The sequence below is a fragment of the Poecilia reticulata genome, linkage group LG7, assembly GCF_000633615.1.
Source record: "Poecilia reticulata strain Guanapo linkage group LG7, Guppy_female_1.0+MT, whole genome shotgun sequence".
Classification (NCBI taxonomy): domain Eukaryota; kingdom Metazoa; phylum Chordata; class Actinopteri; order Cyprinodontiformes; family Poeciliidae; genus Poecilia; species Poecilia reticulata.
In genome coordinates, this window is record NC_024337.1 from 24,454,568 (window position 1) to 24,482,165 (window position 27,598).

Below are 27,598 nucleotides of genomic sequence, written 5' to 3' on the forward strand. Positions count from 1 at the left end.
TTGAAAGTATTAACCTTATTTCCGGAAGCTCTTTTGAAGTGTCACTGTAAACTTCAGGTAACTTTTTTTTCAGCAGAAGCGCCTATTTCAGTCTCTTTCTCCTAAAACCTTTCGTTGTTACAGTAAAAAAACCGGCCACTGTTTATTGTTTTCATTCAGCTGTTCCACAACATGTCATTGAAAACAAAAGACAGTAGAAAGACAAATTCATATGGAAGAAAGTGATAATAATATTGAGTATTATTTGCCTGACTCTATCTGATGAACACTAAACAGCTAGTTTTTAATTTTACTGTGTAAAAGATTAGGATAGCAGACAAATAGAACAAGGTTGATGTTTTATTCTGAAAACTACAAAGCTCTAAACATCAAGCTTTCAAATCAGCGTGGGATTGTGTGATAAATGATCAAATAACAAGAAATATTCATGACAAAAGTTATTCATTCACATTAGATTTCTCAAAGACATGTCTTGCTCTATTACAGCGTTACAAAAACAGCACACCTACAAGGACAGATGATGCGATCATTTTTGGCAAAAATCCACACCCGTCATTCGGAGGGAGCAGTCTCTTTGAGCTCTGGCACACAAAAACATGACGCTTCAGGCATTTTAAGTAACCGAAATCACCGTTAGGCCTTGTTCACTGTAAGACTGAGGAAACACACACTCACTAAAGATTTGCGATAGCGCAATAAGGGCTTTTTGTTGAGGATGCATACGGCACACTCTTCAAAACAAAACAAAAGAATGACAATATGTACATCCCTGAAATAAACAGCATGGATAAAACTTGACATTCTGTGTGCTAATGTGTGTTAGCATAGTGCTAGAGTTTAGTTCCTCGCCGTCGCCGCTTTGTCCAGCTTAATTTAAAAAACACCACCTTGGGTGCCGACTCCTGGCTTCGTTCCACATCCGTCGCACAGTGGAATCGTTTGACATCGGCGACAAACCGTCTGTACAATCAAAGGCTTGAGTAGAAATGTTAAAATAGAAATACTAAGTGCAGTTAAAATTCATAATCCTTTTCGGCCATGTCGATCGCCCAGGCAAACTTTTCCCTCTGGGTCTTGTTGTAGATCTTCTCAGTTGGAATGCTCCACTTCTTGCACCTGGACAGAAGGGAAGATGAACCAATTGGGGACAAAAGCATGAGCAGCAGTTTGTGCTTCTAATTCTAACTCTTCTTCACTGAAGCAATACTGGACTAAAGTTGTTGTATTTCAACGCGGCTGCCGGTTTTGTAACAATTTGTGTACATTTCTGGAGTTCTTTTAGCTGAATAAAAGATATGATCTCTCTCTAAGAACTTTCAAACTTTTTGGTCAGTTTTGATGCAGAGGAAGTAACATTATCATGTTAACGGTGCTGACGAAGGAATGGGATAAACAGATGTATTCTTATTTCTTAGGAAACAATGGCTACCTTAAAAGGCCTCTCACAAGGCCTTTAGATAGTGTCTTCCACAGCTTAAAGTTTTTTAAATGTAAAAATAACAAAAAAAACAAAAAGAGGTTGCCAAAAGCTGAGTTGGACCCATGTGCAGAAAGATGGCAATATCATATTGAAGATGATTTATTGAAAAGAGGAGAACATGTACAGGTACTAAAAGTAAATATATTAGAATATAAAGGTGACAGGCAGGTAATTGGAATTAGAAATGAGAGAAACTGGCAGGCTGATAAATGTGGGGGGGTGGGAGGGGTGATTAGTGGAAACAGGACTGGGTGAGTCTAATCAACTGCATAAATGGCAGTTGATTAGATTAGATTAGATTTCCCTGTGAGGGAAACTGGACTATGGTAAATATGTAAGAATTAAGGCTGCACAGTGGCGCAGTTGGTAGAGCTGTTGCCTTGCAGCAAGAAGGTTTTGGGTTCGATTCCCGGCCCAGGTCTTTCTGCATGGAGTTTGCATGTTCTCCCTGCGCATGCGTGGGTTTTCTCTGGGTACTCCGGTTTCCTCCCACGGTCCAAAAACATGACTGTCAAGTTAACTGGCCTCTCCAAATTGCCCCTACGTGTGAGTGTGTGTGTGCATGGTTGTTTGTCCTGTGTGTCTCTGTGTTGCCCTGCGACAGACTGGCGACCTGTCCAGGGTGTACCCTGCCTCTCGCCCGAAACGTCAGCTGGAGATCGGCACCAGCAACCCTCCTGACCCCACTAAGGGACAAGGGTGTAAGAAAATGGATGGATGTATGAATTAATCCAAGAAGACTTAACTGATACAAAGCCAATAACCAGAACTAAAACAAAACACAAAAAGACACCATGAAAACAGAGCAGAGTATCAACAACACAACAGAACTCTTATCAAAACCAAACTCAACCAGACCGAGGCACATGTCTATCAGAAAAGAACTTCATGAAAAAATATTACTTGCTCAACATATGTATTTTAATTTTATCATTATTAAAACTATTATCAAATTCCACAAATCCACAATACAGTAATTTAGCGGGATCTAGTGAACTGGCAGGATCCTGTAGAAACAGACTGCTCAACCAACTAACCTTTTTCCCCTTATTGTCACAGGTCCTACACTTTAAGCCATGTTTCCAGGTACCACCCCATTACTGGGACCCCCCATCCCTTACACTAAAGCAGGGAGCATTCCTTCGTCCATTGTGACTGAGGACATGTTTCTCCATAAATAGCAGTGGAGCATCGTTTAGGGAGGGCGGGCCTCTGTCCCCCCTTTTCTCTGAGGCATTCTGCCACAGACAGTTCCTCATGGACTTCCCACATGGAGGAAGGAGAGCTGTTTGGGGACGCTCCCTAGCTTTCAGAAACAAACCCCATTGTTCCTGGCGCTCACACGCTTTTTCTTCCTCTCATTTTCATTCTGCAGCCACTAGCTTTTTTACCTCAGCTGCTTCTTTTCCTACAATGCAAGGCCGTTTCCTGCCTTTTTTTGTCACCGAGGTAGATTTGAGGTCCACACGGCCAGCCACACACAAACAAATGGCCGGCGTGCGCATCAGTCGCTTTTCTACCCCAACGTTCCAGCTTTTCACCCATAGAATTCCCAGCGTCGGAAGAAGGAAAGTGCGTAAAATACCAGGCAACAGAGATGCGTGGATCCAGGTAGTTGAGCTTGGATGTGCCCAGAGCAATCTGCTTGTTCTCCTCTCTGTCCGTGGCTTGCACCTGGAGTTTCATGAGCTGCTCCTCTATCCTCTGCACGGCTTTGCGCTTCACCTCAACAGTCCTGAGAGCGAGAGAATACAGAAACAAGGACGCTTAAAAAAAGCTTTCAAAAGTCATTTTGGAATCACTTTTGTTAGTATTTCTTCTTTTGATGAAGAAATAAAAACACGCATCATGCGCACGTTCAGCTGTGGAGGTTTAAAAAAATGTATTTCCTTTCTACTCCAAAATGGACAGAGAGTGTTAGGAAAACACTTTACTGACAGCTAACAGCTCTCAGGCGTTCTTACTTTCTACTCTTTTCATCATGTGAGGCCTTGTGATCGGCCTTGGCGGCCTTCAGCTGCTTCCTGGCTGCAGATAGCTGCTTTTGTTTCTCATCAATCTGCATCACAAACACACGGTGGATGAGGAAATTAGAGTAGATGATGCATCTCTTTTTGTTTTTTTTTGTTGTTGTTTTTTTTTGCTTCCTAAATTAACTTTTACTACGGGACGGTTACCTTGGTCTGAAGATTCTGCATGGACTTCTCAAATGTTTTGGGCGGAGCTCTCTGGTGGTTACACAGGATGGCTACGGCTCGGTTAGCTCGGTTGTATGACAGGATCTTAGCTGGGATGCTGTCCTCAGCTGTGAACCCAACAAACAACAACAGAAACGAATAAAAGGAGAATGTTTCAAAGAACCACTGATGGTTGGAGTGAATGGAAGTAAAGCTGCTCACGGCAGGTAAGTTCCTTGAGCTGCTGCTGCAGGGTGATGGAGGCATTGTAGGTACGGAAAACTTTGGCTGTCAGTCCATCCATCAGCTCCTGTAAGTGCTTGTTGAGGATGGAAGTCTACAGGAAATTCAGAAAAAAGACAGATAGTGTGTAGGCAAGGAAAAGTACCGCAGACCTAAATGTAGACCGGTCACACTCTGAAAGCAGATTTTTGCCGCTTTTCTTACATTCAATCTGTCAAAGAGGTCGTCCTCTGGCTGCTTGTTCTCCAGAAACAACTGAAGGTTTTTAAAGACCTGAAGAAACATAAACAAAGGATGAGAAAAACTGTACAAGTCGCAACCCTCGTTCTTTAACTGCATTCACTGTTGCACCATAACATTGCTATTGAAAAGGGGAAAATGACATCTGAACTTTAGACCACTGTACCAATATTCAAGCACACCAGCAGTATCATGTTGAAGGTCTGTTTTGTTGTAATTCTGCAGCTCACCCGCTTCTCCACCGGGATCTTATTGTAGTAGCGGATGGAGTCTTTTCCCAAAAAGTCAAACTCCACCACATACTCCTGCTCGTCCAACTTGGGATACAGCTTGATGTGCTCCACCCTCAGCGAGCAGCAGCCGACCGTGTCTGCCGTCTCACCTTCCTCCTTCTCGTTCCCTGCCCTCAGAGCCAGCTATGCAGGGGGAAACGCAACGTCTAAGTTTGCTGTTTCAACTTAATTTAAGAGAGCAATTACGGAGGTTTACTCACCTTGTCAATAAAATACAGTGCAACGGCCCTCTGCCGGATCCTCATCTCTTTTGACTTCCAGTCGTCTCTGTACTGAGTACGAATCCGATCCACGCACTTCTTTAAACGCCTGGCGGTCTCATACTTCTGCCAGTCCTTCTCCCCCTGCACAAACAAACACACACAAATATTTTTTTTTAGCTGAGGTAAAAATAAAAAAAAAAGGCTAATGAATGCATGGGAGGTTTGAGAAAAAACAGACACCTTGATTCTGGAGCTCGGGTTCAACATGATGTACTTGATGGAGCCCTGGATGTTCTCTGTCCAGGATACTAACCACGTCACCTTGTTGTCATGGCGAACCTCCTTCCACTTTGTCCCCGGTGGAGGTTTGGGTTGCTTGGAGTCCCTGTGGGAGCAAACAGCTGGTTTAATATAAATGTTGGTGTATGGTGGACTAATTCCATCAAAACTACTATTTTACAGCCCATCAGTAACAACAAAGTCTCATCTAAGACAGAAAGAATGAGGTACTTTTCATAATAAACACTGTGTGTAAGCTTTTGCAGCACAGAGATTATTTCCAGCATGTGAGGATCAACACGTCCTCCCTGGGTTGCGCAACTGTTGGCTTTCTTTTACAGGAAGAATACCTTTGACACACTGCCAGTGGTGTATCTGAGTGTGTGCTCTCATACTGTTGCCACTTGAATAATAAAAATATTCTTGCCACTGAATAATATTCTTTTCCCCGTCTTTCTGATGGCAACTCATTGCTGCAAATTAATTATAGAAAGAAAGACCAAGGCAAGGTTTCATGACAATAAACTGAACGAAAGTCTATAAAAAGCTGCCGCAACAAGTCGGTAAGAAGAAGAAGAAGAAAGATAAAGAATGAAGAGTGTGAACACAGAGTCGAGGATGATAAACAAATGTGAGTTATAGTCCTAAAGAGGAACTCCTGCAAACTGACTCAATCTCATCTGACCCTGCAAGATTCCCATGATGTGATTTCACGTAACTTGATTCAGGTTGGTGTGACGGGGCCACCTTGTGGTATACTGCAGAACTAGGTACTATTTTTCTCCTAGGCTTAAAAATAAATAAAATATGACTGCCATGCAAACAAAATACAGATGAAAATCAAACACAGAAGAGATGACTCTGTCTTCAATTTAAACAATTTGAAAATGCTTTGCAGAGTGGAGTTAATTAAGCAAAAGATGGTCCTATTCTCATAAAAGTGCACTTTAATTGAAGACAATCTTCCCAATGCCATTAAAAATAGAAACCTTACCTGAGACTAAAAGTGGTGGTCTCCTTTTAAAATGTTAAGATAATGTAAATATGTGGTTAAAAGAGAAAAGCAAAATAGATGTCTAAATAAAGATAATGTCTCAATATTACTGGAAAAAAAAGAAAAAGTAAAGATAGCTTCAATGGGCTAACAACGCCTGACTTTTAATGTCTTTTTTGACACATGTAAGTGCCTCTGCCTTTTCTTTGGTTCCCCCGGTAGAGCTCTCTGGTTTCAGCAACATTAGGATCGAAGAAACTGTTGTTGAACCAGGACACAAGAGTCATAACATACTGGCAGGAGGAGGGCCATATCCTCAGGACATGCATTCATGCATAAATCGCTGAATTTGCATTGTTATTTGTGTATATAGATATAGAAAAAAAGTCATTTGAATCCTTACTTGCTACAGTTGATGATGATGTCTTCGGGTCTAATGCGCCGCTTCAGCATCCCCATCTTTGGATGGTCGCCTCGTCCTCGGAATAAACCCGGTGGCTCGATGCGAAAGTTTCCAATCCTTTCCTTGTGATTGTCCATGATGCAAAAACCGTACTCCTGAAGGATCCGCTCATTTTCCTCTTTGATTTTCTAAAAAAAAACAGTTTCGAAAACACATCAACTCGTTCCGCCGTGTTCTAAAGACTGATAGTATCCACACAAAAGAGCACCAACCTGTTTCTCCTCCTTGGACATCTGTTTGCGAGCCTCTGATTGGGCTTTGAAGTACTCACTCATTTCTCTGAAGTCACATTTGTTCAGATCTGTGATTATTGACTTCTCTTCTGATGTCATTTCCTAAAACACAAGGAAAATCAATGAGGTATTCTCTGCTTCTTTTTCCTGAACTCATCATACATATTGCCTGGGGGGATTCTCCCCACCTTCCTCCAGTCTTTATAGAAGTTCTTCCTAAAGATGTCTTTAGTGGTGTACTCGTGATCTAACATCTTGGCAAAGAAGGTGGCCACTTCCTCAGCGGAACCACTAAGCTTCATTGGCTTACCTAAAAAAAACAACATTACAATCTTGAAGAATTAAATCTCTGTGACTTGCAGCCTGATTTTCAAGGTGATACTCACCATCATAGTAGAATTTGACTTTGTTGGGCAAAGGCTCATAAGGTGGAGCGAAGACTGGACCCTTGTGTTCAAGAAAGCGCCATTTAGAGCCGTCAGTGTACCTCTCCTCCTCCCACCTAAAAACACAATCAGGGAAGAGAAAGATCAGCCACCCGGTAGCCTATCGGTACTTTGATTGTCATTTCCTGAGGAAAAGAACAATTTGAGCTGAACTTTATCTTACCACTTCCATTTCTCCTCTTCCTCCTTTTTGGCTTTCTTTCCCTCTGTTGCTTTCTTGTCTTTCGTCTTCTTTTTGTGCTTAGTATCCTAAAAGACGCAATTTACATGACTTAACATGAGGTTTCGCCAACACAACTCAACAACGCACGCTAAGGTGGTATACCTCCTCCTCTTCGTCATCTTCGTACTCATGTTTCCTCTTCTTGGCCTTCTTGTCGTGTTCTACCTTGACTTTCTTAGGCTTGTATTCAAACCTGTAAACAACTCCTGCTTTAATAAAGGTTCAATTACAAAATAGCATAAAATACATTTTTAATCGCAGCTAATTGCAGAAATTTCAATAGATCTGAATGAAACGTACTCCTCATCATCTTTCTCACGTTTGGTGGCCTTGTTGTGTTTGGGAGACGGGTAGAAGCCATTGTCATCTTCCGGCTCGCTCTTAATGGCAGCAGGACTTCTCTCTCTGAATCGCACATTAAATATCATTATTTATCATTTAAGTGAAGCAATCAAACACATACATTTGGTGATACGATGGTAGGTCAAGCTGCTGTCTAATTGTACTTGATAATTTGTATATTATACATGTAATAATAAAGCAATACTGCGAACCTCACATATCCATTTTCCTTCTCCTTTTTAGGCTTGTCAGGATGGGATGATAAACTCTGTAATAAAAAATAAAAACTCCTTTAGTCAAAGTTAATAAGCAGCTGGTCAGGCTAATTTATGTCAAGCTGTTGCGTTTTCTAATCTCTGGAAAATACAAGGAATTCTGGAATAGCGCTGCACACCGTGGCAGCTTGTTGCAGCAGCTAAACAGTAAATAAAACTCTCTTTTGCTCTGGTACTTTGACCATAAGCATAACAGTAACAGAAGGGCTGATTAACAAAACCCCGGTATCTCTTGATGAGATAAAGACATATTATGGAGCAGGACCAAAGTGGAGGGAGTGAAAGAGGAAGTTTAAACATTCTTTGTCCTAAGTCTTAAAAAGGGCAACATAATCTCTTGCAAATAAGATGGATGAGCTGCTGAGGACCCAACCAGAGCATCGGGTATGAAGCATTACGTGTTTCGCAAAGACGTGGCTGAAGGGTCACATCCCTGACTCCAAACTGTACTCTGCCCCAGATGGTGTGAGACGTGGCAGAGACGGTGTAATCCACGGCATTCTGCAGTGGAATATTGTGCCTGCAGACTCGATGTTGAGACATTACCTCTGCGATTTGAGGATGTTCACCAGTGATACCTAATTTCTCTTTTAAATTAATGAATTATTTTTTTAGATTAAGCTGAAATAGTTAAATAAGCAATTGTTTTAAGAACAAAACAAAACCATTATGTAAAACTAAAACAATAGTCTGAAAACACTTTTCAAGCCAATTCTTAAAGTAGAAAAGCAAGAGAGAAAACATGGATGGTCCAGTAAATAAGGGATAGAATAACAAACAGATGGTTGAATGCAGCCCCTGCTCTGCTTTGTTTTTCCATACTTGTCCAGACCTGTAAAATGCTTAGATCATAAGCACCCAGTAAGCACAAAAGTCACCCAGCTCACTTAGTGACAGACACTAAGAAGGAATCAACAAACCTTATCCTCTTTCCTCTTCTCTTTGTCCTTGTCTTTGTGTTTTTCTCTGTGCCTGTCTGCGCTGCCGTCACTGTGCCTCAGCTTCTCTTTGTCTTTGTGTTTTTTCTCAGCGTACTCCTTATGTTCGCTGAAAGCCACAGAGGTCACAGAGTTCCAATCCAAGAGGTCAGACAGAGCATGCCAGTGACATAAACGTCTTCTTTAACACAAAGTTAAAGTCGTCGACTTTGCTGTTATACCTCAGGCCGCCACTATTTCTCCGAGAACAAACCACAACACATGTTCTGCAGATGTCATTAATGTGTCTGGCATACGTCAACTTTACTGGTTTAAGAGTTTTCTTAACAGTAATGCCTGTAATATTTGTGAGCATATTCCTTACATAACATTGTAAAGCAAGATATATAGAAATCAGTCATGAGACAAATGAAAAACAGATTCATGTTCTGTTCTTAACTTAAGAGAGAGAAAGAAAAGTGTACCTGTTGCTGTGCTTTATTTTCTCTCTTTCCTTGTCTTTCTTGTGATCTTTGTGTTTATGCTCCTTTTCTTTGTGCTTGTCTTTATGCTTGTGAGAGTCTGCGACACAATGAAAAGATCCAACTGGAGTCACTCATAAAATGACAACGTTAAGTTAGTTTGGTGAAAAAAAACAAAAACTTTAAGGATAAGCTCTGAAAGTATAAACTCTTCCCGGGGCGCCATAATTCACACAGAGCCTGGATATTTATTGCCACTTCTGATACGGATGTGTAAAGCAAACTAAAATTAACTCTTCTTTCACTAAAGGAGCATAATTTCACACAATTTTTCTTTTTGTAAGTAATTTTAATAGATCGTATTTGATTAGCGGAGGAGGTTTAAATCCATTATTAAATGTTAACTGTTATTAACAAAGTTCTCTGTGCAACATTTAGTTGCACTCCTAACAATTCCTATGTAACTTTTGTTTGTAATTTATAAGAGGGTGGAGTCTTTATTAATAATCATGCATATTAATAAACAAAGGAAAAACATCAAATGGGCAGATTAATTTGTAGGCCAACACAAATCAAAGATAAAGCTGTGATGTCTGAGGGAAAAATTATCCATGTCATTTAAACTGTCTTCTTTTTTAAATATGAAGAGTGTGGTGTGGATTTGTATTCAGTCTCTTTTACTCTAATAACCCTAAATAAATGCAACCATTGCTTCAGATGTCACATAATTAGTCAAATATAAGTTATCATCTCAGTTTCCACTTTCCGCTTTACATTGTTGTAAAGTTTGTAGAATTGCAAATAAAAAATAGATCCATATTCATAATGTGATAAAAAATGTGACAACGTTTCAAAGACATAAATACTTTTAGTCACTAAGAAAAAGTACCACTAATATCATAGCTCAAAACAAGTACGGCTTTTTGTTGAATCTGGGCGGAAAAAAGAAACTATTACTGATATATAAAGGTTTATATGCAAAGGGAAGAATTTTCATGTTTTATGATATCAAATAATACCAGTTGGGAGTTAAAGCTGTTCTCACTTTTTTTTTTTCTCTCTAAGATCAGTACAAATGTAACCGAACAGAGAGATAAGAAACTCTCAACTTCTTTTAAAGTGTCACATAAGGGGCTTATAATTAGATTAAAATAGCATATGCTTTCAGTAATTGTGGGCAAATTCCCCCAGTTTGGATCAAAGTTTCTGAACCTATATCTATTTTCTTTTGGCGGTGCAGATAAACGGCTCTCTGACAGGGATGGAGGCAGAGAGCAGCCGGTGCTGAGATGCGATAAGCGCCCGGCTCTCGCCTCCATATCACGGCGGACAGCTGGCTCGCTCAGCGGCGCCCTGGATATGCTACACACAGAAAAGAAAATGGCGCAGAGACTAAGTCCTCAACCCCAATTCCATCACTTTCGGCTCCAAAATTCATCCCAATTGCATCCGTATATCATCACACCAAGGCATGCAAAATTTACCAGAGATCAGCCTCTTTCAGAATATCCCTTTAGTTTTGAAATCCGAGGATGGCAAATGCACATTTTAGACCCTCTTTTTGAACAATAGCCGCAAGAGAGTGGAGGAGAAGGGACTTAGTCTCTGGGACGCCATTTCTGTCCTTTAAAAACTAACAGTAGACAGGTACCAGCGGCTAGGGTTAGAAACTAGTCAGGATGAATAAAGAAAATCGTCAGAAAAGGACCTACCACTTCCTTTAGATCCAGAGTTGACCTGAAAATTGTGAGAAAAATATTTTTATTATTTCAATTTTAAAAACGCCGGTAGGTTGGCTGTTCAAGTTACAACTGCAACATAGAAATACGTTCCTGTATAAAAACACAAAATAAAAAGAGCACAAACAACCTGGATACCTGGAGGGCTATCTCTGCGAATAGTTGCTTCAGTTTTCAGAGTTAATTAACATTTATTTCATAACGTGACGGTTATTACTCATATTATGTCAGTTGTGGTTGGAAATCTTGATTTAAAACTAGCGAGAAAAAACCTCGACTATGAAGCGAGAGCTACCTGAGAGTCTCCGCGTCCATGATCCCCACTCATGGTCAAGTTGTTTGTGTTTGGAGAGCAGATAAAGTTAGTACTGAGAGAACGACAGTTCAGGATGCGAGGTTCAGGGAACCCTCACTGACAGCCTGGAATGGAGTCCCAATGTTTGTCAACTGCGCATGCTCACTCTATCAGAGAACTCTCTCCTTTCCTTGTATAAACAATTATGAAGGCTGGCATTTATTACTACAGTACACCAATCATTTTAGTTGTAAACACGTAGGGGTCAGTCTTGGCATTACTGAAATTCCCCCAAACTCTTCATCAGGTTTGCCCTCACCTACTCTAGTGGCATCCAAAGCTGGAACCCCACCATAGACTTATTTACATTCACAAATTAGCGTCAAACTAATGGAAGCTATGTTTATCAAAGCAAGAGAAAAACAAAGGTTGAAACGGATAAAATAATTTGTAAGTGAATTAAAAAAATACTACTTAAAAAATATATATTTTACTTTATATACACACACATTCCAATACATTTAGTTTTTTCAGCTACAGATTTTGTTTTCAGATTGAGATATTTTTCCAAGATTTTTTTCTCCCTCCATTTGAGTTTTTTTTTTATTTATGTTTCCAGTATTTTAGCAAAACTACTGATGGAAGGAGAAGGGCTTGAAGCCAATTGCATACCTTATAATTTACAGGTCTATCCACAACCTATGATTACAAGACAGACGCCAAACTTAAGAATGCGATCCTGGGAACAAAGATGAGGAAATAATGTCTGTAGTGTGGCCTGTCTTAAGTCTTAAAGTGGGTAAGAAGTTTCCATATTCTTGGAAAGTTTGGAGTAGATTTTCGCCAGATTTTCTATGCAAATCCTACAGGCAAACGCAGAACTCTCTAAAAGGACTTCTTCTGGCCAAAGAGCATCTTGGAATGAGCTGGAGAATGTCACTGGAGACTCATTACTTTAGCGACCCTATCTCGGACAAGCATAAACCATCAAATGGGCGGAAAGGACACAGTTGTAAGCACAACCAATTCTGGTCACAAAAAATCCGAAATCAAATTCAACATAATTGACAAAAAGAACCACCATGTCATTTCACAGAACAAAAGCAGTAGAAAATTTAATTTGATTTTACAACTTAATCATACAGTAAATGGTGAGTTTCATTATCAATCTTCATGATTAATCCAGCATTTTATAGGAAAAAAAGCACATTCACACAAACTGTATACACACATTCTAGCTACAATCACACATATAAGCATCAACAAAACAATAGCTTTATTTTTTTTTCATAAAACAATCTGTACATAGTATCTTCCTCTAGTTTAAGTTTTATACTGAGCCAGAGAAACTAAGGTCAACTGATTCACAGCAGAAAACAAAAACATTTACAGTACAGTTCACAGGTAAACGACCACCGTTGTGCCTATTTAGACTTCCTTCGTTTGGCTTGGGTGGGGCTCGCTGCGGTTTCTGTAAAACCAAATACGTCGGTTAGAGAAAACTTTAGAATGTCTTATGTGAAAGATACCGACTTCGAAACGTCCCTTCGGTGATTATTGTACCTTTAACTGCAGCACTGGTTCCAGGCCTGGCTGACCTCTTCCTGATGCCGCTGTCTACCGCCGGCTCCTCCTCCGCCTCCTTCTCGGCTCGGGAGCTCCGTCTGCTTGGCCCCTTGGGCTTCTCCACAGCAGCTCTGGGAGAACCACAAAGACAAACAACAAACAAGGAGAGAAAAAACAGGACGTGGATCTGTTACTAACGAGCAACCATTTCTGCTTTACTCAACATTGTAATACCAAAGAGGACTCTGCTGTTTTTCCTCATCTACCACAGATACTGTCCATCTTCATCCCAACAGCATCCACCGACTACGTCGACATGATCACTGCTTCTGTCTTTGCAGCACAACCATGTCAAAATACATACCTTGGGACTATGTTGATGGGCGTCTTTCTTTTCTTTGCCCATCTGTGATAGAAGTGGAAAAACAGCGGTAAACTATCAACTGTGCTGAACAAACACTTTTACCACCTCACCATATCATGACAATCCCAATGTGGAGATACAGCCGTGTGGTAATGATCTGCCTTTGATTTGACATGCTTTAAATATCATATAATCTCATGCTAATCATACATACCAAGTTCGAAGGCCTTCGCTCATCACGTACCCCAATGGTCAACCAAAAATACCTCCAAATTGTTTCAATGGAGACAGAAATCCCCAAGAATCTCCCAAGATTGGTTTTGCTCTCCGTGAAATTAACGTTAAAAAAAGCGGGCAGCTTAGAAGCCCCGCCACCCAAAACAAGCAGAGAGGACAGCAACGATAATTTTGTAGCCTTACCCCTGCTCTGAACCTGTTGAGGTGTCTTCGCCTGAAAAACACAGGAGCAAGTGATCTATTAGGACTCTAAAGTTTCCAAAAATGTTAACGCTTGTTTTTTTCTTCTGAAAGGAAAAAAATCAGTTACCCGTCTTCTCAGTCGAGGGAGGCTCCTGTGAGGTTTCTGGCTGCAGAGGTGCTGAAACATGAGGAGAAACATCTACAGTGATGGAAAACATCTACATGCACAACTGTTTAAAAAGCTACAAGAAGCTGTGTGTGTGTGAAAGTAAAGCAACATCATGTGCATAGTAGCAGATAAATTTGTTGGCACCCTGATAAAATGTTTAAATAGTTTTTAAATACATTTGCATAAAATCAATTTTTTAATTAAACATACTGAAAATTTCAAAAATGTAGAAAAAAAACCAAACTAAATAAAAAACAACTGTTCCTTATCAATTTCTTTAAAATAAAAGTAGCTCAATAATTTTTCAAACTGTATGAGTTAATCAGCTTTTCTAGAAACATAATTAAATCTTAAGTAATTTGTGACAATTTTCATTCATCCCCCAATTATTTACCGTTAGGTGATTTTTTTTTTTATTCTGCAGTTATCTTTATGTCAATTAGTACATAAAGATAGATAATGTACTAATTATCTATTAGTAGTAGATAGTAGAAACAACTATCCCACTGTAAAATAAAAGAAGAAAAAATCTCTACCCAGTTTTTCCCCCCGTCAATTCAATTAATGTACTGAAATTAAATGAAAATGATTAGATATTAGAATTTCCACATATTGGGAAATAATGGTGCTGCAATATACTTTTTCTTTTTATAAATCTTTGCTATGGCTGCCAATAAATTTGTATGCATATGCAGACAATAGCCCTAAATTTCCCCATTTAGGGCCAAAATCCAAAAATCAATGAACACAGGGGTGACAATACGTACACTAACAAGATGAATATTTTTCATGACTTGCTAGGCATGTACCTGGGGTGGCCTGGGTGGATTCAGCTGCTGCTGCTGGCGGCGGCACAGAAGGTTCTGCAGCTGGGACATCTGTCTGGCTTGCTGGAACTGCACTGGGAATACCAGTAGGTGAGGAGGTGATGTGGGAAGCCTCACCGGGTCCGCTTGCAGCAACAATCGGAAGAACAGATGTTACAGAAGATTGTATGGGAGGGACTGTAGAAACCCCGGAGCCAACTACAGTCGCAACGGGAGCTTGAGAATTTACAGGTGGTGGCTGATTTGAGACCGAGACTGGTGCAGGAGCCTGTCCAACAATCTGAGTAGGAATTGTAACTTGACTGGGGATTTCATTAGAAACCACAGGTGGATTATTATTTGAACTAACAACAGTAGTATGAGGAGCTTGTGTTTCAGTCTGATTAGCAGGATGTAGAAAGACCTGCTGTGGGATACCCCCTGTATGACCCTGCAGGGGCCTTTCTACAGTAGTTTGTTGGGAGTCGCCTTTGCCAGAAACGGATCCAGAGGCTGATGTGGGCATTACTTTCATTTGGGAAGTAGGGGACGGAGGCACAGGACTCTTTCGAACAGCCATGGGGCTGGAGCAAGGAGGTGGAGAAGCCAAAGGTGGCTGAAAGGAAGCCGATACAGACGGGCCTGGGTGGGGAGAAGGCTGATGCGCCGCGACAGCAGATTTCTGAGAGGAACTCACCTCACTTGGAGTTTCTGGTTTGATGCTTCCTTGGTTAAACTGCTGAGGAGCTACAAGAGTACTAATTGGCCCTGTTGGCGACATACTAGTGGTTATGTGGACCTGTCCAAGACCACTCCTGTTAGACTGAGTGCTTGTCATTGTAGCCCCTGTTGTTTGAGAGGAGCTAGGGGCATGAGAAAGATGGATGTTTGCAGCTGAGACCTGTAAGGACCCCACCATGGTAACAGACTGTGATACGACTCCTGAATTAGGAGCCACAGAGGAAGCTGGGACCTGGAAAATTGGGTTAATAAATACAGGTGTAGTGGTGATAAATTGTGCAGGTCGAGGGCCAGAGTTCTGATGCCGGATGTCTTGAGGTCTTATATTCTTGTTAGGGACGGCCACCATGGTGGACACCATTGATGCTGGCACCTGTGAAGTGGGGGCAGATGTAATGGGGTTTGATGTAACAAACACTGTTATCTGGTTGGGGGAAATGTTACTAGATGACGCGGGGATCTGTATGACTGACTGAACACTGGTCACAGGTTTTGGACCGGGGCTTGGTTTGACCACTGAACTAGCAGTGTTTACTGCAGAACTGGCACTAACAGAGGAGGCGAAAGTGTTCTGACCAGAAGTAGGCATACTGGTGCTTAGACCTGGATTGGCATTAGTGTTAGTGCAGACTGAGCTGGTAAGAGTAGCTGCTGGATTTACATTTGAATTTACAAAGCTAGGTAATGGGTTGTGTTTAAGACTAAGGGTACTACTGGAGTTTACAGCAGTGGATGGGTGCGAGCTTGGAATTGAAGTAGGTGGCAAGGCAGAAGCACTGGTAGGAACTAGAGCAGATCTAGGTACAACTGGAGTTTCATTTGCGGCAGTAGCAGGAGCAGCGGCTGTAGTAACGACAGACGTTGACTTATCTGCGTTCTGAGAACTGCTGGATACAGGTTTGTCTGGATCCAAAGCAGACTTGTTGTTGTCATTCCCTGTTTGCGAGGGCCGAAGTGACATGTTTGGAATATTTGCGTTATCCAGTAACTGGTTAAGGGATGTTGGAGCTGCTCTAAGAGCAGGTGAGACCTCTGAGTCCTGTCCAGTTGCTAGGTGTGTTGGAGGTCTGTCAACTGTGTTAGCCTGCGTTTCAACATCAGGTTTGAGAACCTGATGTGCTGGCATACGAGGGCTTATTCTTGGCGATGATAAATCTCTAAATTGCTGTGTCTGGGCTGGAGGTTGAGCAATTGGTCGCTGTTCTGGTGGCATTATTCCCTGATTTTCCCTAAATCCATCAACAGGGTTGCCATGAATACCATGGAGGGAGCTCTGGCTCTGCTGTGTCTCTATGGCCCCGCCAGCTTGAGAAGGCATTGATACTGGACTCTGTGGTACAGAGGAAGGACTTAGCATCATGGTTTGTCCTTGCGGGTTAACCATCTGCTGCTGGTGAGGAGGGCAATTCATGGTATTTTTTGTCGCCTTCTGCCTTCCTGGACTTGGAGTGGCAGACTTTCGACTGGAAGCCGGACTCGACCTACGACTGTTGCTAGGACTTGCCCTTTTATTCTGACCCCCAGACTGTTTGTCTTGCTTGGCAGCTAAAACCCCTACACCGGTTCCAGCAGACTGTTGATTGTTAGAGTTATTTCCTCCTAAATTGCCGTTATTGTTGTTGCCTGGCAGAGTTAGGCTAGGGGGAGCCTGGCCTATGGCTTTCAGAGTTGTTGGGTTCAAACCTTGTTGGTCAAATCCCCTGTTAAGGTTTGGCTGTCTTGGAGGAAGAGGAATGTTAATTTTGGGAGGGAACAACCCTGCAATGGAGGCATTTAGTCTCTCAGGCGAAAGGTTAATTTCTGAGGGCTCAGTGCTTGGTGGTCGATTAGTCGGCGTGAGGGGATGGTGGTAAGGCCTAGGGCTTGCTCTGTTTGGGGTTTTGGGTCTTGAGCTCTGTGAGGATGTTGGGACACTGGGAAAATGAAGGCCAGGCATGTGACCTCCTTGCTGGGGCTGAGTGGTTAACTGCTGCTGAGGACTGGCCCCTGTATGTTGAGGCATCGATGTTTGACCAGGACCTTGCTTCATCATTTGAGGGTTGACAGTCTGGCTGGAAACCATCTGCTGTGTCCCATTTCCAGGTTGAACTCCAATTTCTGAGCCAGCAGGCCTGTCTTGCTTTGTGTGGGGACCAGTGGAGACCTCCTCAGACCCACTGCCTTGGGGTCCTTGCCCTACATCTGGATGAGACATTCTTCGTGCAGCACCTGAAAGCTGGAAAAGATTTTAGAAAGCATTTTAAAAAATTCTGATTTTTTAAAATCAGAATTTTAAAAAGATGCTGCACTTTTAATCAAAAGTTATCTTTTGATTATTAGATATAAATGTTTGTATTAAATCCATTAACATTAAGCCTTACTTGTGGGTTCACCATTAGGGGCATCCCCCTGGCTTTGTCTGGTGAGGGTGGGACACCACCGTGGCCTTGAAGGTTAATCATTACAGGCATGTTTCCCTGCTGCGAAACGGGGTGCCTCTGCACGTCTGTTGGATTGCCTAAACTTCTAGGAGGGAGTTGCCCTCCTGGGGGCATGGGCATGCGATTCTTGGATTCCTGTTGCATCTTTATCATCATCATCATCTGCTGCTGCTGTTGCTGTTGGAATGTAGAGACAAACTTTAGGAACGAGATACAGCTTTTGATGCTGACAAGAAACAATACCATCAAGTCACACAATACGTGTACCTGTTGTTGTAGGCTGGGCTGTTGCAGATGTTGCTGTTGTGACTGTTGTTGCTGCTGCTGTTGTTGTTGCTGCTGCAGCTGATGCATCTGTGGTTGACTTTGTCCTGGTGTTTGTGACCCTGGCATCCCTTGCTGTGCTTGAGCATTCTGAAGATTCTGCATTTGTATCATCTGCTGCTGCTGCTGCATTTGTTGCAATTGTTGTTGTTGTTGTTGTTGCTGCTGCTGTTGTTGTTGCATTTGCTGCTGTTGCATTTGATGTTGCATTTGCTGCTGCATTTGCTGTTGCTGTATATGCTGCTGTTGCATTTGCTGCATTTGATGATGTTGCTGCTGCTGCTGCTGATGTTGCTGCTGCTGCTGTTGATGTTGCTGCTGCTGCTGCTGTTGTTGTTGCTGCTGCTGCTGTTGTTGTTGCTGTATGTATTGCATCGGTACCTGTTGCAGAACTCTCTGTTCTCCAGTCTGACTTTGAAAGCCTATTCAAAACAAGGAGGGTCATAGTCATAACTTAATAACAAATATAATACAATTTTATAAATTATAAGAGTATGCAGCTGTAATAATTGTTTGACTAATTACTGAAAATTTGTACTGAATGTTTTCTTTTTTTTTATTAAAATGTACCTGTAGGCCTATTGGGAAAATCGGGGAGTTTTTGGCCAGAGCTTTCCAAACCCAAACCCTGCTCCCCACTTAGATTAGGCAAATCTGCATCTTCCATGCCAACAGTCCCATCAAGGCCACTGCGAAGAGAAACAAAAATGAGCCATCTGACAAAATAACCAGTTTAAGCATTCAACATAACTGTAACAAATAATTGTTATTACCCAAGTCCCTCTACTTGCTGCTGTCCATCACTCTCTTTGGGCTTCTTCTTTCGGGGTGGTTTCTTCTTTTTGGGTTTAGCTGGATTATCCCCACCAGCTCCCTGCTTCCCCCCTGGTCCAAACTGGCTTGCTGAGATATCACTCTGCAGTAGGTTGACCAGCAGTGGGCTGGTCAGTGTAACATCTTTGCTAACAGGAAAGCCACCTGGCTGTCCACACGGTCCTCCAACTGGCATTTGACCAGCAAACTGTGGGTTGAAGTTCATGCCATGACCTGGAAAGTGACCATTACCCATCTGCATATGCTGGGGGCCTCCCATCATGCCTTGCTGCTGCTGAGCTTGCATATCAGGGACCATCTGCTGCACACCCAACTCCCCTGTCCCACTATTTGGATCTCCAATGACATGTGGATGCTGCTGAGCGGCCTGTTGTTGCTGCTGCTGCAACATAGCTTGTTGTTTTTGTTGCTGAAACTGTTGTTGCTGGTGTTGAATGAGATGATGGCCAGCAGGGAGTCTCATCTGTGGCCCATGCATTCCCATAGTTTGATTAGGATTGCCAGCTATTGGGATTTGCTGAGGCTGTTGTTGGTTCATTTGTTGGTGCTGCTGCTGCTGCTGCAGCTGTTGCAGCTGATGCTGTTGCTGTAACTGCTGCTGCTGCTGAATCTGAGCCATTTGCTGCTGCTGCTGTGGAGTCATCTGTTGTGGGCCAACCTGGCCCTGGAACTGAGGCATGTTACCAGGAACATTGGGGGAAGGGCCACGCATCATCTGGCCGGGCATAACCCCAGGTGGAATCTTTCCTCCAAATGCCTGTTTGTTTCCTTGCATCTGGTTGGCAACCATCTGCTCCATTATCGAGTTTTGTTGTTGCTGCTGCTGCTGTTGCAGGAGCATGGCCTGATGCCCTTGGCCTCCAACCATCTGACCCTGCCCATGCATCACCCCCTGGCCTTGCTGTGGCATCATTTGCTTGGGTGGGGTCATCCCTCCTCTCTGCCCTTGACCAATGGGCCTTGAAAGGACAGTCTGACCTCCACCCTGGCCTTGAACCATCTGGCTGGGGGAGGAGGACACAGGCTGGGCCTGATGCTGGAGGCCCATCATTTGGGTCTGGAGGCCAGGCTGCTGCTGGCCCATACTAGCCCCAGCTGTGGTGCCAGGGGGTGGACCCGGCATACTACTCTGACCAGCCATTATATTGGGTTGAATGTGGGGTGGTCCCTGCATCGAGTTTGGAGTAGATGCTGCTGGCTGGGCTCCTAAATTGAAACAGAAAAAATATATATAAAAGATTGTAGAAATTACTTTAATATCTTTTTATGACACAAACATATTCATATTTTACATCTCAAATTATACAACCCAAACCTTTGTGCAAATTTGGCAAATCATTTTGTGACATTCCGCAAATTAAAAATAAATGATAAAAAAAATGTCCACTATTACTCTGATATTTAGGAAATTTGGTTAATGCTAACTAACCTAAAACAAAAAGTTTGGTCTGACGTAATTATGGTGAATGAGGTTATGTCTCTTTATGCAGTGCATGCAAATAAATAGTTTGAACACTGTTATAGCAATGCATATTTTTAAAAATGTCGCCAGTCGTCTTTCTCTGATTATTTTCTTCTTGCTCAAACACAAATCTAATAAAACATAAGAAAAAGGACAAATCCAAAAGAAATTGTGAATATTGAGTGAAGAATAATGAAATATAGTTTACATTACACCAATATGATCAATTTCCCCCAATCATACAGCCATCCTTCTGTAGTGTCATTTGAGTTTATCTTATATTATTATGTTTTACCTGTGTGAGTCATTTGTTGGTTCTGCAGCTGCTGAGTTGCTACAGGGGCTCCTGGAGTGCCGCCAGTCACCTGACCTTGAACAAAGTTCATGTTTGGAAAGCCCATAGGACGCTTTGCCATGCCTGCAATCAGTAATTATTCAAGAAATCATCATTACATTAGAAATGATAACTTTAAAGCGATTGTTCTATAAAAACAAAATTGCAGCCTTTAACATGCATGGAAACCAAAAAGAAAAAGAAGCCATTACCAACAATTACTCACCAGGGTGGACTTGGGCTCCCGGCTGCCCATGTTGGGGCATTCCCATGAATCCTTGCTGCATGTTGCCCTGCTGACTGAGAGCCGCTCTGCCTGGTGAGCCGACACCCTGAGGGAACCCCTGAGGAGTCGTAGGTCTCTGAGCCATCATAGGAGGCGTCCCAGGAGAACCTTGCTGAAACGGAGATGAGGACGATCCAGGTGACTTGGCCGTGATGTTGCTCTGTGGTCCAGACGTTGACGGTAGGGGAAGCGGGGGTCTGGGCGGTCCACCGACACCACCTGGAACTGCCTGTTGGCTTTTAGGCTGCGGCGTAGCAAACTGCCCCATCCCTGCAGGCTGTTGCTGCTGTAACTGGCCCTGTCCCATTGCATTAAATAACTGCCCCGCCTGCTGACTACCAAACGGATACGGGGGTGGGGGGTGGTTGGGGGTCTGAACTGTAGCCAGTGATGGTGGGCGTTGAACCATTTGGTTTTGAGGGGGGAGTTTTCTCCAGGCAGGGCCTCCTTGGGCTGCTGGTGGCTGTAGTACGCCAGAGGGCAACTGATTCCAGCCAGGAGGCACACCCATTGGGCCCGCGGGGTTGAATGGAGGTCGAGGTCCGAGCTGGGAGAGCTGAGCCTGCTGCTGAGCTTGCTGCTGGGCCTGCTGCTGTTGCAGTGCGGCAGGGTTGATTGGTCTGCCTGCCTGCAGAGCCTGCATGTGATGAGCAGCCTGAGCAGACATGGGGGCTGAAGCATGAGCAGCGCCCTGTTGGTGTTGAAGCTGCTGCTGCTGCTGGATCATCATTGGGTCCATCACATCTGTGACAACATAGGAATTCTGTTATGCAAGTGCTGTAATGTATTCGCAATTCCAACATCAATCAGTAGATGAAGCGAAAATAAAGACCTAAACCTGTCTGTAAAGGTGGTCTCTGTGCACGAGCGTGCATCTGTCCGCTGCTGCCTGGCAACATAGGCTGACCCACCATGCCAGGCCCACGTGGAACCATCGACGGATTGGGCATCCTTACCCCGCCTTGGAGGATGAAAAAAAAACAAAAAACAATCATAATGCCACCAACTGTAAAAACATACAAACATATTTCCCCCCATGTCATAGTCATACACTATTTTGTGCAAGTTCATGACATAAAACCCAAAAAAGCACTTTGAGGTTTGTGGCTGTAATGTGACATAATGTAAATAAGCTCAAGGGGTATGAAGAGTTTGCGAAGAATTGTAAGCAAATCAATCAAAATCAATATTCTAAAGTAACCACAACAATAGCTAAGAAGAAAAAAAGTTAATGCTGAATAAAACTAAAGAAAAAAAAAACATTTATATTGTTTTTATAACTTGCTCAGACTCGGATGTCTTCTGTGATGTATAGTTTCTCATTCACTGGATAATCTGTTGCTATAAATTGAAACAATCCCATACCTGGACCAGGCTGACCTGGAAAGCCACCATCCATTCTCATCTGACCAGGTGCACCAATTGGTCCATTCACCCTTACTTCTTGTCCTCTGTTTGGTCCAACAGCCACATTGATTGCTCCCTCGCCTGAATAATAAAATGTAAAAGAAAAGCAGTAAATATGGATTTGCATGTTCATTAAATTTCCAAAGAAACCCATGTTTGAGTTATGCTTCTGTCACCTTCTATTTGCACAGAGAGAATACCCAGGTCTCTGAGCTGCTGCTGGTTGTTCTGGGCCAACAGTCTGAGACGCTCTGCTGCGTCTCGGGGAATGTTGAAGGTAACACGGACGCTGTTCCAAGGCTCTACACACTGTGGCTGCAGCTTATCAGTGCCTAAAAGATGATAATTAAATATTATATATTTAATTAGTTATTAATAAAGTTATTACATTTCATCTAATCGTAATGTAGTTTTTTTTCTCACATGTGTTATAGAAAGACAAGATGGAAGGATAAAAAAGTCTAGAACATACAAGAGCTCACAGAAACAAATTGTGCGACTTGTCAAAGTTTTTAGGGCTTGTATATCTTGTGCAACGCACTGTAAATATTTTTAATACAAAATCTTATACATGTTATATTTTGACACTTATCAAGAATATGAAAGCCCTTAAAATTTAAGAAAGTTAAAACCACCTAGTTAGAAGGAAACATAATACAAACTGTGGGAAAACAAAGCCATTTTTCCATTATAAGCCACTATAAACAGAGGAAAATTGATTCTGAATAATACATTTATTTTGTAAAAAAAAAAAGAAGAAAAAAACTAACCCATATTAAGCATGTTGGGTATCCCACTGAGAACCGAGTCAAGTTTCTGAGCCAAGTCCTCATCGTTCATGTTGCCTTGAAAGGCAACAAATACTGTGGAGTCCTCGTTCTTTACACCGTGTTCTTCCATCCCGTCTGCCTTCTTAACTTCGTCTACTTCAGTTGTGTTGCATTCATGGCAACTATCAGCTTCTTCGACTGCATCGTCCCCAACACCTGAGTCTCTGTCTGAATCGTTATCAGACTCCAGGTGCTCAGCCTTCTGGGACACGTCAGGCGGGGTCTGTTGGTGAGCCATCCTCCGCCTGTACTAGGAGTGGCGTCTGAACCGCTTTAAGCTGCAGTCACATGTAATAAAGACTCAGGTTAGAACATCTTACAAAAAAAAAAGGCAACAAAAATGTAAAAAAAACTAGGTTGTAGTACACAAAATTTAAGTAAGACCAAGTCAAACATATTATTTATTCCCAAAAAAACAAACAAAAAAAAAACAAGCCAACACTGAGAGAAACTGGAGCTGTTCACTGCTCAGCTTTTTTTTTTTTTTTAATCAAAATAAGTTAATAGCAATCAGAAATGACTTGTTGACATAAACAATTTTTAAAGCAACATTAATATTTACAAAACCAAAATCGCAAAGAAAATATGCAAAAACACTTATACTGCACTTTGGATAGGTAAAAAACAAAAAGTGCTTCACAAAAACTAAAAATGCATCAAACAACCTAATTTAGGGGAGGTGGGCTAAAAACAAAAAGTTTATAACAAAGTCAGGGACTGACTGAATGAATGACATACTTGGTAGGCTACAATTTCTCAGTGGCCACAGATTCTGATATTATATTTGACCAGCAGGATGGACTTTTTCCACCCTGGACCTTTGGAGAAGATGTCGATTTTATTGACCAAGAATAAAGATATGAAGGACGAGCAGTTTCATGACAGAAGGAAAAATAACAGCAGTAGAATTGTGCCTTCACTGCAATTAGTATCAATGCAATATTCAACAATCTCCCTCACTTTTTCCAATATCGAGCTCCGCAACAGCTCAGATGAAAAACCTTCTGCGCAGTTCTGAGGACTCAACACTTCTCAAGTAGTTGGAATACAATTGGCACGTACTTGTAAAATGTTGTACGTGCATCCCACATATTTCTGACACGGATTACAGCATTAACACTGGCTCATTCACAGTGGTTTAATCCTAAACCTGAACTTGATATATGCTGTACTCAACAGGGTATATTATTTCAGTTCCAGGTTGGCAGTACAACAACCAACGTCCTCTAAAGTCAGAACATGGCTGCCACATCAAAGCAGCAATACAGACTTAGAAGCTTATAACAATATGGAAGGAAATGTTTTCTTTTTGTGCTTAAAATTATTACAAAAGGAAAGATGAATATCTATTGTTAATGGACTACTGTATATTGCTTTAAGTAATTAGCAAGCTAAAAAGATAAAATCACACTGTTTGTCTGACATCCTACTAGGGAATCCTTGACATGGTTGGGTTATTATGCTAGATTTTACAGAATTTGCACGTTTCCTTTCACTGTTTTCAATCAACCAAAAAGCTAAAAGACTAGAAATCAATTGACCAGATTTTATTTCTGTGCCCGAACCCAATGTGTCTTTTTTATTACCTGATGTTTTTTTTTTTTCCTATTTAGTAAATATATTTTTCTTCGTCAATTTTTTGGATATCAAACAAATGTGTACCGGTAGACTTAAGTGTGCTGGCTGAAGCCGTAGATCTGCTCACTTTCTGTTCCTCAAGAGATTTGCTGATGAAGTTTCAGATGACCCACATGCATTGTGTTAACAGATCTGCTCTGCCTTACACACAGCCTCTGAAGGGAAGCAGTTTTCTGGTGCACAATCACACCAGAACTATTTGTCCTGAGACCCTCTGTAGATCAGAACTCAGCTATATCTGAATTATTGCTGATTGAAGGGGCTGTCATTAATCAAGCAGCATCCCCTTCAACATTCACTGGAGTCTGTCTATCTAAACCAAGTATTATCAGGCATTTTACATTTAATGTCCACACAGTAAAAACTTGAAAGGAGGAATGAACAGGCAACAGATTCTCTGGATTCGACACTGAGTAAAAAATACCAGCATTTCACTACAAATAAGGTGCTTACTCGTGTAAAACAAAAATAAATAACATAATCTATTGTTCTAAACTCTAAAACACAATTATTCAAATTGTTGCAAAAGTCAAATGTTGATAAAGACAGTTTATGCATAAAGTTTGATCGTCATTATTTCGATTTTAAAACAAAGACTTAAAATTTAATAGCCACAAGCTAAGAAGTAGTTTTATTGGACAAGACATTACCCATTTGTTGTGTTGCTCTTTAGAGTAACGCAAGCACAACATGTTGACATTAGTAGGTCGATTGGTTGGGTTGCATGCCCAGGTAGCCAGGCAGCATTAAAGGAGCCACAATGCTTAAAAAGGGAATGCAATACTCCTGGATTAGTAACTAAATCTCTCCCGTTTTTCTGTAGTAAAACTAATGGGTGTTGCTACTTCCGTTTCCACATTATTCCCTTTAGCAACAAAAAAGTGTTGAATCCCTCTTCTGCCATCTCACACACAGTTATGGCTGCACATTACATCGTAAATATATTGTAATGGTCATATCAGTGTGTGTGGTACTGATGTGGCAAAGGACTGAGAAGCACTAAGAAACGCCTGTTATATACCAGGTGTCAGGAATTTTCACGTTTAATGCCAAAATGTATTCAATTTTTGGACTGTGGATGATACTGGTAAAAATAACAAATATTGGACTAAATTATGGGCCAAAATCGACACTGAATGTGCGTATGAACTTAAACATAATTGCGCATTTAAACGAGAATTGTTGACACTCAAAGGTTGGAAATATTTGACTAAATTACCCCTAAACTTGGATAAGTCTGTTACATATAAAGACATATAAAGTTTCAAGCAGCGTATAGTACTGTATCTACAGTAAGTGAGGAGCTGTGCTTTGCTTTTCTTCTTCTTTTTTTTTTTTTTTTTTACAATGATCGCAATTTCCAAAGAGGGGCCACATAGGGAAAATCAAGAGCCAGTGGAAAATTTTGCACATTTAAAACGAATAGACATGTGTTTATTAATGTACATCGACCGTTCTTAATAATGAAAGCAAGAAGAAAAACATAAAATCACATTATGACAGAAGCAGCACACACTAAACACACCTGTAGGTCACATTAATTTGACCGGTGACGTTCAGTCTGTCAAAGCAGATATATCTCAATTTTAGAAGCGTCTTTTGTCGATGTACAGTGCAGTGTGGTTTCTACCCCCAGTCAGTTAATATGACACTGTTTAAATGGAGCACTTTAAACGAGGTCCAGCTTGATTGAATGATGATGATGGGGCCCAGCAGTAGTATGGGCCTTAACGCAAATATAAGGTAACGAAATTTCCGACGCAAACGCTCATATGCAGTTTCATTTGTGGTTGTGCACATTTGACCAATAGTAGACAATGTCTACACCCCACATCTTTAGGTTTGAGGTGATGCAGCTTAAAGATATACAAATTGGAAGTCAAAACTGTTCATCCTAGCGTCTCCGTCAACTACAGCTAATTCCAGCTAGCAACCGCTAGCCAGCTAACAGAGAAGGTAACTCAACACGAATGCATTCAAGCGCCTACGCTTAGCTGAAAAATTCACTCATTTTAAATTTCCACACCTTATAATTAGTTAGAGCGAAACACCTTACCACACATAATCGTGAGGAAATATGGTTAACCAGTTGAAATCTGCTTGCTAGGAAGGCTAACAAAACATGATTCTCGTTAGCAGGTTAACAGAATGACTTCCGATGTTGCTTTCCAAAATAAAACTCCAGTTGTGGTAAAAGCTTGAACAACGTCGTTAAAATAACAAACATACAATTTGCTTTATTTAACCCTCGTGTGTGTCTGGATATTTTATGTTTTCAAATTTTATTTTCGCCATATCGATATCTTGTATGTGTGTTAAATACGCCTTTCCTTTGCTGTCGTTGCAATCCCTTCAAATGTTTATTCATAAGCTGTGAATCCAATTTTCATGGGGTTGAGCAAAAAACTTTTTGATGGCTTTTTAAAGACAAAAAATAAAAATGGATCATAATTAATGTTGATGGCAATTCTTGACAATCCCCTTTTCAGAAAGTCTGCGGCCAAAAATATGAAATATGAGCCTACAATGGGCTCTGGGGGGGATAACATGAGATGAGCAGAGGTTGAAATGCTGAAAAATCAAAATTATTCAATCAAAAATGATGTAATTATTTTTGCTGCCCGGTTTTTCACAATCACATCCTTATGTTGCAACTCAGTGTGTTAAAATCTG

General features: G+C 41.5%; 2 protein-coding genes across 4 annotated transcripts; both read right to left on the reverse strand.

The window, feature by feature from the left end:
- Positions 1-325: 325 nt before the first annotated feature.
- On the reverse strand, positions 326-11,469 carry top1b (DNA topoisomerase Ib). The gene is made up of 21 exons (XM_008413883.2): positions 11,325-11,469; positions 11,003-11,027; positions 9,294-9,390; positions 8,812-8,938; positions 7,829-7,884; positions 7,575-7,679; positions 7,377-7,467; positions 7,215-7,300; positions 6,992-7,107; positions 6,794-6,915; positions 6,585-6,707; positions 6,313-6,500; positions 4,877-5,021; positions 4,634-4,777; positions 4,371-4,556; positions 4,105-4,173; positions 3,880-3,994; positions 3,658-3,785; positions 3,445-3,539; positions 3,066-3,215; positions 326-1,116 (listed from the first exon to the last, which is right to left on the reverse strand). The coding sequence occupies exons 1-21, from the start codon at positions 11,355-11,357 to the stop codon at positions 1,014-1,016; spliced, it is 2,304 nt and encodes a 767-aa protein (XP_008412105.1). The 5' UTR covers positions 11,358-11,469; the 3' UTR covers positions 326-1,013.
- Positions 11,470-12,409: 940 nt separating this feature from the next.
- Positions 12,410-27,091, reverse strand: ncoa6 (nuclear receptor coactivator 6). 3 transcript variants are annotated; one of them, XM_008413881.2, is made up of 17 exons: positions 26,982-27,091; positions 23,228-23,565; positions 22,634-22,789; positions 22,416-22,538; positions 21,889-22,011; positions 20,991-21,794; positions 20,726-20,848; positions 18,908-20,174; positions 18,705-18,823; positions 18,078-18,556; positions 17,751-17,987; positions 14,653-17,605; positions 13,802-13,852; positions 13,675-13,705; positions 13,255-13,296; positions 12,888-13,021; positions 12,410-12,795 (listed from the first exon to the last, which is right to left on the reverse strand). In XM_008413881.2, the coding sequence occupies exons 2-17, from the start codon at positions 23,523-23,525 to the stop codon at positions 12,749-12,751; spliced, it is 6,987 nt and encodes a 2,328-aa protein (XP_008412103.1). In that variant the 5' UTR covers positions 23,526-23,565; positions 26,982-27,091; the 3' UTR covers positions 12,410-12,748. The 3 variants fall into 3 exon arrangements, with proteins under 3 accessions (XP_008412103.1, XP_008412102.1, XP_008412104.1); XM_008413880.2 differs by having other exon boundaries at positions 21,883-22,011; XM_008413882.2 differs by lacking the exon at positions 13,255-13,296 and having other exon boundaries at positions 21,883-22,011.
- Positions 27,092-27,598: the final 507 nt, after the last annotated feature.

Coding starts and splice junctions, on each gene's coding strand:
- top1b (XM_008413883.2), bottom strand. CDS start 11,357: ATGAGTGGGGATCATGGACGCGGAGACTCTCAG. Junction 7,468..7,574: donor CGTGAGAAAGATGATGAGGA/GTACGTTTCATT, acceptor AGTTGTTTACAG/GTTTGAATACAAGCCTAAGA. Junction 6,916..6,991: donor AGTCAAATTCTACTATGATG/GTGAGTATCACC, acceptor TGTTTTTTTTAG/GTAAGCCAATGAAGCTTAGT.
- ncoa6 (XM_008413880.2), bottom strand. CDS start 23,525: ATGGCTCACCAACAGACCCCGCCTGACGTGTCCCAGAAGGCTGAGCAC. Junction 22,539..22,633: donor TCTCTCTGTGCAAATAGAAG/GTGACAGAAGCA, acceptor TTTATTATTCAG/GCGAGGGAGCAATCAATGTG. Junction 12,796..12,887: donor AACCAGTGCTGCAGTTAAAG/GTACAATAATCA, acceptor TTGGTTTTACAG/AAACCGCAGCGAGCCCCACC.